The sequence below is a fragment of the Caretta caretta genome, chromosome 5, assembly GCF_965140235.1.
Source record: "Caretta caretta isolate rCarCar2 chromosome 5, rCarCar1.hap1, whole genome shotgun sequence".
Lineage (NCBI taxonomy): Eukaryota > Metazoa > Chordata > Testudines > Cheloniidae > Caretta > Caretta caretta.
Window position 1 is genome coordinate 127,310,177 of NC_134210.1, and position 12,939 is coordinate 127,323,115.

General features: G+C 43.6%; 1 protein-coding gene and 1 non-coding gene across 2 annotated transcripts in view; both read right to left on the minus strand.

Moving 5' to 3' along the window:
• Positions 1–2,521: 2,521 nt before the first annotated feature.
• Positions 2,522–2,627, minus strand: LOC125637477 (U6 spliceosomal RNA). Its single transcript, XR_007356957.1, has one exon. It is a non-coding gene; the product is annotated as a U6 spliceosomal RNA (small nuclear RNA).
• Positions 2,628–9,021: 6,394 nt separating this feature from the next.
• The window catches only part of LOC125636610 (cysteine-rich protein 1), a 55,226-nt gene continuing 51,308 nt past the window's right edge, over positions 9,022–12,939 (minus strand). Inside the window, exon 4 of the mRNA XM_048850005.2 lies at positions 9,022–10,338. Coding sequence (XP_048705962.1) covers positions 10,256–10,338 — 83 coding nt within the window. The 3' untranslated portion in view covers positions 9,022–10,255. The remainder of the gene's footprint in view (positions 10,339–12,939) is intronic.

The following is a 12,939-nucleotide window of genomic DNA, read 5'->3' on the forward strand; positions in this document are numbered from 1 at the left end:
CTCCCAAGCAGACCTACTTTAAACAAGAGGGAACTGTTCTCCACCCCACTACTAGCATGACCTACCCCTTTCACCTTGCCACTTGTGACTCTGTTTCCGTTCATAAAAACGGACCATAATTGTTTTATTTCCCTAGAAGTGCAGTCAGCCCAGAACACGCAGGATCTGAACTCAGTTTGTCTGATCAGAGAACTTGGGCCTGGATTGATCTTTACAGCTATCCTAAGCTAGGAGCTGCTTTTCATCAACAGCATTTAAGCTAAACAAGTAAGCAGGCAGACTCACATGCCTGCTGTATCTGAAAGCAGCTTCAATGAGTTCAGCTTAAAGGCAGGCATTAGATTTGCCTTCAGCGCTGTACACACCTTTACCAGCTCAGGTCAGGTGTGGATATTCTTGTCTGGTTTTCTAGCTAACTAGCCAGAGAGGAGCAGTTCCATGGCCTACCAAGCCAGGCTCATTATTCGGACAGGGGATTGTTAAATGAAACAAGCCAAAGTCAGACCAGATGGAGAAGAGAGAGAGGAAAAGAGAAATGAGGGAGAAATAACAGAATAAAAAAAGGAGGGCATAGGAGAAGTGAGGGGGAAGAGAAGGAAGAAGAATTGACCTTTGCTACCCTGTCCAGCTGTTCAGAAATCGCTTCCAAAGCATATCACTCTTTCCAATTAGTTTCCAAAGAGATTTCATCCTATAAAAATATTGACTGTGTAGGAGGAGCAGGGGTGGTTCCTTGGTTCTGATGGCCTCTGAGCTCCTGAGACAAACTGATGAATTTCCCGAATGTGAAAAATAAGCCGCGATCTCACTGCTCTAATCGCATTGGAATGGGCGCCTGCTTTGCACCGCAGAGATGTTGTCACAGTAAAAACTGTCACGTTGCAATGAAACAAGGGTGGCATCATCGTTGCTGATCTTTGCATGCAGCCGTTGCTTTTTCGATCAGGCAGCAGGTGTTATGAGCCGCACTGTGTATTCAGTGATCGGAGGGCAGTGTTTCGCCGCTGACCGTTAGCAGGGCTGTCTGTGTAGCCGACACTTTTATGCGCCCCATTACTATAGTGCCCGAGCACCTCCCAGTATCCCTGTGTGGTAGGGAGGTGCCATTATCCCTCATTGCCGGTGGGGAACTGAAGCACTGAGAGTTGGCGTAAGTCTGCCCGTCACTAGAGGTGTGTTTGCAACACGCACACTAGTTTCACTCTAGCTAATGCAGCTAAAATATCCATGAAGATGCAGCGGCACAGACGCTGGCATGGGCGAGGAACACATGTACCTGGGGTTCCAGGTGGGCTTATACATCCCATGTTGCTGTGTCTTCACAGCTAGTCTAAGCCATGCTAGCTTGATTAAAGCTAGTGCAGGTCTGTCTATCCGAGCTGTGATTGCATCTTCACACGCAGTGCCAATCTACGTACCCTGGCTTGTCCAAGGTCATAAGAAAAGTCTATGCAAGATCAGGGAACTGAATCAGGGTCTCCAGGGTCCCAGGCTAGCTCCGTAACCACCAGACTGTCCTTCCCATCCAGGCTCCGGAACTTGCACCATGTTGAGGTGTTTTGTCAGCCGGATCCTCCTCTCTTTTACACGCATTGAGAAGTACCTCATTCCACTGTGAGGGTGCTGGTCAGTGTAAAGGAATCAGAATCTGGCCCCAAGATAGCAAACCTCATCACCTCAGGGAATGGCAAAAGACTGAGCATCAAGGAATCTGGAAACCCAAAATGCAGGGTGTAAATAGAAACCTTGCTCTGGATTTTTCCATATCTGTACTGGAACTGCCTAGTGGCCACGGATGTTGTTGAATTCAATAGCCCGCCACTGGAAGTGACCTTCCCCTTCTCCTCTGAGCTCAACCCTGTGGTGCAACAGCCATGATGGCCCTGTCAGTCGCTATTACTGTCGGAGAGAACTGGGTCTTAGCCAGGTAATAATCAACAGCTGGAGCTGTACCAGGAAGTGAACAGGTGGGTGTAGTGCATTCTTGTTGGTCCACCTTTCTAAAAGGTAGGAGTCTGCATGCAGCGCTGATTGCGTGGCTTCAAGGAGGTAAAGGTCTGGGTAACAATGGGAAGGACAAAAAGATAATGGCATCGCCAGTGAGGACATTTCTGTTGTGATACCCCCGTTGAACTGCTCTTGTCTATAGAGAGTTGAAATTTTTCAGAGAGAGAGGGAAGTGGGGGGAGTGCGGTTTTCAAAAAAATTATCATTGTCCAAAACATTTTTCACCCCACAATCTCTGTCTCTGCTTCCCCTCTCACTATCTTTGCCCTTTAAATCTGGATTCAGTGGCTATAAAAAGAATGGACCCCATCAACACCTGATCCTGGGCACTCTCATAGAATCCTAGAATATCAGGGTTGGAAGGGACCTCAGGAGGTCATCTAGTACAACCCCTTGCTCAGAGCAGGACCAATCCCCAATTTTTGCCACAAATCCCTAAATGGCCCCCTCAAGGATTGAACTCACACCCCTGGGTTTAGCAGACCAATGCTCAAACCACTGAGCTATCCCTCCCCCAAATATGGAACACTTCACGAATTTGTGTGTCATCCTTGCACAGGGGCCATGCTAATCTTCTCTGTATCGTTCCAATTTTATGTAGCTGGAATAAATCCTTTCCTCTGTGGGAATGTCTAGAGTAAGGTACATGCTCTTCATGCCTAGAACCTGAATGCAGTGGAGAATCTGGGATGACCCAAGGGCTGGAAGTTGAAGCTAGGCAAATTCAGACTGGAAATAAAGCATTAGTTTTTAACAGAGAGAGTCATTAACCATTGAAACAACTTACCAAAGATTGTGGTGGATTCTCCATCCGTGACCATTTTTAAATCAAGACTGAATGTTTTTCTATTAGATCTGCTCTAGGAATTATTTGAGGGAAGTTCTCTGACCTGTGCCATACAGGAGGTCAGACTAGATGCCCACAATGGTCCCCTCTGGCCATAGAACTGAGGAATCTATTCTACATATCTAATCTTTCATGGGAAAGAATTTCTTGTAAATTCTTCCATTCTGGCTGAAATTATGAGAAAGAAACAGGCTTGAGATGTCTCTAAATTATAGACATTGTGGGCCTGACCTTCTTTGCTATGATTTTTGTTTCTCTTTATCTCTGTTGCTCTTCCGCTCTTCGCTGCCACGTGCACTGAGTTATTCCCTGGAGCATCTTGCACTTGGCTAACCCCAAAATACATTCCACCATAAAATAAATCACAGTAGTTTAATCACTCAAGTAAATTACCCACAGAAAACTATCGTGTCACCTTAATTGCATCTCTTCTGAAGAAGCAGTGTATTAGAAGGATGTTTGGAACTCCCCTCCCACAAGTTATGGTGTGTCATGATCTAGCTATTATGGTTACAGAGGCTATAGCAACGGAGCTGTAATATTTTCTTATTATGCTTGTTCCCTGATAATACTCCCATTTCCCTGAAGGCTCCGCTTTTAAACCTATTACAAGGATTTTGGAAGATGGTACGTTATTTACCTTTCTCAGCCCGTAGCTTACCACGTGCTTTTCTGCCTGTGCACGCATCCCAGGATGTTGTTGCACTACCAAACAAAGCCATGTACTGTAGGTAAAACCATTTACATAGTTTGAGGTCCACATTTTTTTTTTCAGTGAGGGAGAAGTCCTGGCTGAGTGCAGCAGACAGCCCATTGGGAAGGGAGGAGTAGGAGGAGGCTGTGAGGGGTTAGAAAGAAAGCTGGGCTGGGGTCAGAGCTTCAGCACTGTCTGAAGAGAAAAGGGGACAAGAGGTTCATCCTCCCAGATGGGGATGGAGCAATCTACTTCTTCAGGGAGCTCTGCTACAGCCTTCCTGTGTGACTTTGGGCAAGTCACTTCTCCTCTCTGTGACTCAGCTTTCCCTCCCACTCTTTATTGGTATGTCTATACTGCGTTGTAAACCTAGGCTCAGAGTCAGGTTTGAGCCCAACTGTCCCTCTGGTCCACCCAAATCTTTCTGGATCGGGTCAGCAAGCACAGAGGACGGAAGAATCTCATGCACCACTACAGACTAGGGACTGAATGACTCGGCAGCAGTTCTGCAGAAAAGGACCTAGGGGTTACAGTGAACGAGAAGCTGGATATGAGTCAACAGTGTGCCCTTGTTGCCAAGAAGGCCAATGGCATTTTGGGATGTATAAGTAGGGGCATAGCGAGCAGATCGAGGGACGTGATCATTCCCCTCTATTCGACATTGGTGAGGCCTCATCTGGAGTACTGTGTCCAGTTTTGGGCCCCACACTACAAGAAGGATGTGGAAAAATTGGAAAGAGTCCAGCGGAGGGCAACAAAAATGATTAGGGGACTGGAACACATGACTTATGAGGAGAGGCTGAGGGAACTGGGATTGTTTAGCCTGCAGAAGAGAAAAATGAGGGGGGATTTGATAGCTGCTTTCAACTACCGGAAAGGGGGTTCCAAAGAGGATGGATCTAGACTGTTCTCAGTGGCAGCTGATGACAGAACAAGGAGTAATGGTCTCAAGTTGCAGTGGGGGAGGTTTAGGTTGGATATTAGGAAAAACTTTTTCACTAGGAGGGTGGTGAAACACTGGGATGCGTTACCTAGGGAGGTGGTGGAATCTCCTTCCTTAGAGGTTTTTAAGGTCAGGCTTGACAAAGCCCTGGCTGGGATGATTTAATTGGGCATCGGTCCTGCTTTGAGCAGGAGGTTGGACTAGATGACCTCCTGAGGTCCCTTCCAACCCTGATATTCTATGTTTCTATGACCTGGGTTCTAGGAGCCACCTGCAGGCGGGGTCAGAGCTTGAGTCCACTGTTTCTCATGTCCAAGCCCTGTCATTTTGCAGTGTGGACAGTGCTCAAGCTGCAGAGCCGGCTCAGGTCTGCATAGTGCAGTAGGGATGCATTAGCACAGTTGTGAGACCTGGGTCCAGCAATTGTAAGCCCAGGTTTACAATGGAGTGAGGGTGTTCAAGTGCGGGCTTGGAAACACCGAATCCATATCCCACCGGTCTGGGTTTACAATGCAGTGTAGACGTACCCTGTCTATCTTGTGTATTAAGTCTTAGTCAGTATAGTACTTAAGCATGTGATAGAGTTACACTGAATTAAGAATGCTTTCCCGAGTCAGGGCCTTAGATTGTAAGCTGTCTGGGGTAGAGGCCATCTCTAATTCTGTGTTATGCAGTGGCCAGCAAAATGGACTCCTGATCTCACTTGGGTCCTCTCTGTGCTAACGGAACATAAACAACTGATGCTGGTCCAGTGTCCTTGCTAAGTGCCTTATAGAAATGTAGGGCTGGAAGGGACCTCAGAAGGTCATCAAGTCCAGCCTCTTGTGCTGAGGCAGGACCAAGTAACCCTAGGCCATCCCTGAGAGGGGTTTGTCCAACCTGTTCTTAAAAACCTCCAGTGACAGGGATTCCACAACCTCCCTTGGTAACCCGGCCCAGTGCTTAATTATAGCTAACTATGGCCTGGTTCTGAGGGCCTCCTTCATGGACCTCCGTACCGTCAACTCTCCTTTGAGTTGTTGGGAGTTGAATGAGCTTATTCTTTCCCAGGATCTGGCCGTATATTAGCACTTCTACATAGATCAGTTAAAAAAATCATCTGAAGGAGTAAATATCTGTGTTAAAAGGTAACTCCCTTACGCAGGGGGAGGACTGAGAGTGAAGTCTCCTTAAAAGATGATGTAGGATGCCCATAGTTAACATATCAGCCTGGATTTATTTATTTTTATCCTTGATAAAACATTTAATGTTGCTTAATTCTGCCCCAAGCACTAAGCTGGCTTCCCAGAGAAGAGACCTGTCATCTGAGCTTTTGATGGCTAAAGTTCCTCAGACAGCTGTGTTCAAAATCTCACTTCAGAGGACGGTTTTGTTTGTGGTTTTTTTTTCCTTTTTCTTTTTTTTTCCTTTCAATATACTCCACAGACATCTCAGTTCAAAACCTACATAGGAAATTCCCTGGAGGATCTTGCTGTAATTTGTGGAATTCAGATTCCTCCTAGTGATTTTTTTGTATTGCCTTTTAAACACTTGTGATAAATAGTTTTTCATGTTCAGAGGGCTACAGTGTCAAAGCCATCAAGGTAATCTCACTGCCCTGTGCAGGAGCTGGCATACTTTAGCAGCACTTCCTTTCACACAGCTAACTATCCAAACAGCATCTATCGGCTCAAGACGAGCCCGGCAGCCTCATTATAACTTTTATTGTTGTTGTTGTTGTTAACCACTCAGGAGCCATGAGAGATCAGGACTCCGCATCCTATTCCTGGCTCTGCCACCGGTCTGTTGGGTAACCTTGAGTAAGTCGCTGCCCTGCCTTGTGCCTCAGTTTCCCCTCTATAAAAGGGCGATAATGACTGACCTCCTTTGTAAAGTGCTTTGAGATCTACTGACAAAAAGTGCTATGGAAGAGCTAGGTATTCTTGTTAACAGTATTTCCAACCCCAAGCACTCAGAAATCATGTGTCAGGTCCATCCAAAATTATGAGATTAATTTAACAATCATGAGCTGCTTTTAAAAAAAAATACATTTTGAGGTTCTTTTTATTTACTTTCTGGTTTCTGAGCCTTTAGTGGGCACGAAGGTCACATTTTCAAGCTTTCCACTGCAACCATGAGGGCTGGAAACTTACTTTTTCTCTTGCATGAAAACTGAGATTCTCATGGAATCACGTGACTCCAGCTGCTGGGGACTTAAGAAAAACAGCAAATATTGCAATAAAATCCCACTTTACCCTGATCCTGCAATTGGGCCTGTGTGCGTAGGTGCCTTTGCCTGCATGGTGAAATCAATGACGTTCCAGGGAGGAACAAGGGGCCACCTGCTTTGAATCACATTCAACATCAGAGCCATGGAGCATTAAGTAATTGATAGTGCGTTGCTGGACTGTTGAACCTATGCTGAGCCACACTGACTTTAGCAGAGCTCCATGCACATGCTGCGACCTGCCTATATGCTGGGGGCCTTAATGTGTAAATATGAGTGAGTTCTAATCATGTAACTGAAAAAGATACCCTAACTGATCACATGAAGGATTGTTTGGTGGTACTGAAGAGAAGACCTAAGGCTCTGGGTACATGCTAACACAGTTATATTCTATGGAACTGGTATTGCGGTAGAATAACCAAACACGAGACATACATACCCGTGTTGATTTGGCACATCTGTACTTGAAAACAAGATCACAGAAAGGCCTTTAAGTACCATACCAAAGAGAAGTTAAGAGCTTCTGTGTATCAGTCCATAAAGCGAGGTTTATCGTGATAAATCAATGCTACTCATTGCCATTGCTGTGCAGTGTTCGTTTTTCTGAGCAGATCCAAAAGTCAAGTGCATTCTAAAGGGATGTGAAGCTGCGGCTTCTCCAAAATCAATGTTTCAACTATTGCTGTCAAGGGGCAGGCATGTGTCCTAGCACAATGCAAAAGCTGGTGGTGAAGGTGGTCCCTGAAAAGTAGAAATACATCTCAGGTGCAGAGTTAATTAGAAAATGGGGCGGGGTCCTCATGGAAAATTTGTACTGTTTGTCGAAAAACCCTTTTGGCTGAAAAGTTTTGGGGTTTCAGGTTTTTAACAAGAAAGCCACATTTCCCCCAGAAAGCAGATACTTTCTGCCGAAATGTTCATTTTGTCAAAACCCCAATTTTCCATCAAAACCCAGGTTTTGGGGAAAAAAATTAAATAGAAATGTTTTGGTTTTCTGTTTGCTTTTCATAATAATAATTAATAATAGAAACACATTGTGGATAATTTAGGGGGAGAAATAAATTCATTTCCCATGAAAAATAATTGGCATTTTGGATCAGCTGTACAATTTAGCCTTTGGTGCTAGGCGATCACACCCAGAGGCTTTGGTGTCCCAGTGACTTATTTTAGATGTTTTTTCTTGATTTTTGTAAAACACAAAAAATTGGCTACAACCAGTGTACACATCAGCAACGGCTTATCCCAGCGGTTGTGGGTCGGGACCCCAGAGTTGGCTGCAACCCCATTTTAATGGGGTTGCCAGGGCTGGCTTAAACTTGCTGGGGCCTAGGGCCAAAGTCCAAGCCCGAGGGCTTCAGCCCTGGGGGGCGGGAGCAAGATTACAGGCCCCCTGCCTGGGGCTGAAGCCCTTGGGCTTTGGTCCCTCCAGCCTAGGGCAGTGGGGCTTTGGCTTTGGTCCCCCTACCAACCTGGGTGGTGGGGCTTGGGCAGGCTCAGGCTTCGGTTCCCCCCTCCTGGGATCCTGTAGTAATTTTTGTTGTCAGAAGGGGGTTGTGGTGCAATGAAGTTTGAGAACCCTTGGCCTATCCTGTGATGTGATTTGCAGGAGGACATAATGTTATCTAGATTTTTAAATGACCACCCTAGTATCTAAGCACCTCACAACCTTTAATACAGCATCCCTGTGATGTACATGCAGAGAATTGAGGTGCTGAGAGATTAAGGGCTTTGCTCAAGGTTACACAGTAAAGCAGTATCAGAAACAGGAGCTGAGCTGAACTCTTCCTGAATTCTATTACAGTGCCTTAACCACAAGGCCATCCATTGTCCAGGTTGTTTTTGCCTCTTGTATCCTGTACCTAAATGAGGTGCAGTTAACTGCTCTAGTTACTCCTATCTGCACAAAGTAGACTGAAGCCACTTACAAGGAAAAGTTATCTAATTCTGGAACGCAGGTTAATTGCATCAGAGTTGCTAAAAATATCATCCTCTTGGTGTTTACCATTTGCATGTACCAGTAGCTAAGTTCAAAAACGATACCAGGCAACTGCCAACTGGATTGTATGATTTTCAGAGGGAAAAGTTATGTGAACTTGTTGCATAAAATATTAAACTGAAAAAGGTGAGAATGATTCATAATAGTGAAAGAAACTCTGAAAATTTGGAATGCAGATTGAAGCAGAAATGGAGAAGTCCATTTCACATACTGAAATGATACCACCACTTATTCACAGTGACATCTATGGCAAAAATACAGTAATTAGGAGTTTTCAAGCTCACTTTGACTCATTGGAATCCTAAGCACACATTAAAAATCCATCATCTATTTTACAAGGAGTAGAGATTTAATAAGCAAGGCATTCATAGATTTAATAAGCAAGGCATTTCAGTACAAGAACATCACATCACATCTTCCATTCTGCTGGAGTTTCTTTCCATTAATTAATTTTAGTCTGCTTTTGTATAAAAATGCCGATGAATTGGTATTTCTTTGAGTAGGGTGTGGGTGTGTGTATATGATGTGAAATTCCTTCAGGTCTGATCATTCAGTACAATGGAAGAATGTGGAGAAATTGAGGGGGGTGTAAAGACCCACAAAACTCCAGTTATATGAATTAGCAAAATTAATTCAGAAATAGACAAAATTACAAGCTATCTGAACAATACTTGTTGGGGAAAACAAATTATCAGTAATAGAGGAGCCTAGACTCTGACCATGGACATCAATGGCCCTACTCTCGTGCTTAAAGTTTAGGGAACTGAGTCAGGACCCCGGTTGTAATAGGAATTTAGGGTGACCACTGGAGGCATCCGTGATTGGGCAAATGCAGAGACATACATGTGTCTTTACAGGACTTAAATACTATCACTGGGCTACTGTTCCATCCATTCCAACTCACGTACACATGAAGACAAATTGCACCATGATAGAGATGACCATTTCAGTAGAGTAACCAAGGCATGTGCTGACATTCCCAACAGCTGCCAGTCAAAGACAGATTCAGGGAAGAAAGCTGGGGAAATATTGATAGTAATGGGTTCCAAGCTTCCAGCTTTTTGCCCTACTGGAAAAGATGAGGTGGAAAGATTTGTACATCTGAGCTGTCCAACCAGGGAACAATTGGAGACACCTATTGATCATTGCTGAGAAAGTTTCCACCTGGAAGTCCATTATACTGGTAAAGAGATAATTATTTACAGATTTCAGTGTCAATTCAGGTAACAGATGAGTAAACCAACAATTTCTAAGCTGTTAGAAAATCAAGTCGATGCTATGAATATGTCCCCTTCACACAAACATGAATATATCCCATTAAAATTCATTGTAGCTCATTAAAATTCATTTATCACAGCACAATTTTAATCTGCAGTAGGAGGGATTTCAGTTTAGAAGCATGTTCTCTTATGACTTGTCTGGATTATCAGTCATTCTCAGAAGCAACATTCTTCTTCAGGTGCATTTTTCTTAGTCTGTGGGTAAAAATACAATGCCTTCTTGCTACTTTATCACAGTCCAGTAATGAGTCTCCAAGTTTTGAATATTAAACGCAGGGCCATCTAGGAGCTGTTCTGGTTTCCCACTGGAACTTTGGAAGAGGAAGCTGCCCCAAGAGATGAGCGAGACGTTGGCCATCTTGTTCCTTTAAAATAACAAAACAAAAATACCAAGAGGACAAATGAATAAGAAAGACCACAGAGAGGAACAAAAGGAAATGTTAAATTTCAGGGGGGATGGGTAATTAAAAACAGAAACGTATTGTAAAACCTAATCTTGCAGTGTTGTCATCTTTGAAAACCTCATCAAAGATTCCACTTGCTATTAGGAACTGGAGGAAATTATGCCTACTCTCAAAGCACTGTAGAAGCTTTGGCAAGCTGTTCAATTAAAAACTGAACTCTCATGAACTTCTCGGTCTCAGGAGAAACCAAACTAAACATGAGCTCTGATAACATCCTCTTCAACATGGAAGCTCGGTATCTTAATTATTGGGTCCATTTTGGCATAGAACAGCACTGTGGAATACCTCTTATGTAGGGAATTTAGTCTGATGTCATAAACAACTTTTGCAGCGTCAATCAGGAGGAACAGTATCTGTGGTTAAAAAAAAGGAATCCACTAATATTTCTGTGTATAAAAGCACTGGTTTGGGTTAACAGTCATTCCTGATGTCATGTTGTTGCACTAAGGAATGGGTGTTGGTGAAAACATTCACGAATCCTGAAATTTGTGATGAATTTAGCATGAATGATCTTTTTTTCACAACAGAAGTTGACTATTCATTGTTCTCCTGCTTAAAATGGTTCAGTCATCCAACCAGATACCAGAAACATTACCATGTGACTGAGATGAGCCACCACACAACACAAATAATACACAGAGACTGTCCAAAGTGATCAGTTCACAAACAACACGTAGTCTGAAAATGTTTTGTGTAAACTCTTCTATGAATAACCATATAAAGAACGGTTTAAAAGGGGCTTAGGCCTTTTCTACACCTACAAGTTGTACTGTTTTGAATCCGCCAGTATAATTAAAGTAGTACAACCCCCTAGCGGGGATGTCATTGTGCTGTTCTAAATGTGCTTATAGTAGTACAATTAATTCCCATGCAGGAAGCGGAATAAAATATGCTGGTATGAGGCACCTTTGGACCATTATAACAACATCCGCAACAGGGGCTGAAGTGATATTGGTAAAAAAAATAAATAAAAAATCACTCTCTTAACCGGCATAATCATGTTGGTACAAAACCTGTGGGTAGGCCAAGCATAGGCCCATAAAGAACAGTTCAGTGTACACTGTAAGCTCTTCAAGGCAGGGAGCATCTACTGCTCTGTTTGTACAGCACCTAGCACAATGGGACCCCACTCTTGGGTGGCCTTTAGGCACTGCTGTAATAAATGTGGTTATTAATAAGAATAATTGGTTGTACAACCAATGGGTGAATTTGTTTCTCGTGGCAAACAGATCTATCCCAATCTACAAAACTTTGGCTATTCTTGTCCTGTGTCCTTTTTGAGACAGGCCTGGCAGCCATGCAGTAGTTTTGTGATATGTGAAACACCTCCAGATTCATTTTGACTTGAGGCTTCCACTTCTGGACATGAAAGGCTAGTGCACTACCCAGCCTGCCATCGACATTCTCTGAACATAATGCAATTTTACAATTTCTTTTTGGATCAGAGGTCGAATGCAAACCTTGGGCTTGATTCTCATTTCACCAGTCTACATGCACTCGCATGGAAAGGAGGCTCTGTCCTGGGGTTTAGGAAATGTGGATCAGTTCCTGCCTTTATTTCAGATATCCTTTGTGACCTTAGGCAAATCACTCAGTTTCTTGGTGCCTCAACTGGGCTTCCACAAAGTATCCTTTTCTCTCACCCGTTGTCTGTCTTGTCTATTTAGACTGTAAGCTCTTGTCTTTTACTGTGTGTATGTGGAGCACCTCGCACTAGGAGGCTGTGATGTTGGCTAGGGCCTCCATGCCCTGCTGTGAATAATAATAATAAATAACTGACTTCATGGAATTTGCTCCTGGTTTACACTGGTGTAAATGTAATCAGAATCAGAACCTCTGCTGCTTCTTTGCAGGGGAAGGCTGGCCTTGTTGTTAAGCTTGTTGCCTAGGTCCCTTGAGTCCTGGGTTCAGTTTTTGCTCTCCCACAGGCTTCCAGTGTGACCTTAGACAAGTCACTTCATTTCTCTGTGCCTCAGTTCTGCATCTGTGTAATAACAATTCCCTCCCTCACGGAGTGGTGCTGAGATAGTAGCGAGGAGCCCAGACACTCTGTCTAGCAGGGCAATATGGAAAGAGCTGGGAGAAACATTTCGGGCAAATAGAAATTTTGCCAAAAAATGCATTGGGGGCAGGGCGTGTCTCCAAAACTGTTTGCGAACTTGGATCAGCTTTGCCTAATCATTTCCGCCAAAAACACCCAGAAACCATTTTTTCCTAAAAAGAACATTTTGTTTAGACCTTTTTCATTTCAAAATGGCATTTCGTTTTCACATTTGGCCAGTTTAAATAAAAAAGATGAAAACCACCTCAAAAGAGCCACATCGAAACACAACACTAAAAATAAGCATCACCGTCATCATAGTTTCAAATTGACTAAAATGGTGTGGTTGTTTCAAAACAAAATTTTTATTTTTTAGAGGTTTTTCAATTTGATAAAAATTTGAGGGAAAGTGATTTTGTTTCAAATCGAACTGGATTTTGAGGGAGGATTTTCTGGCTTGG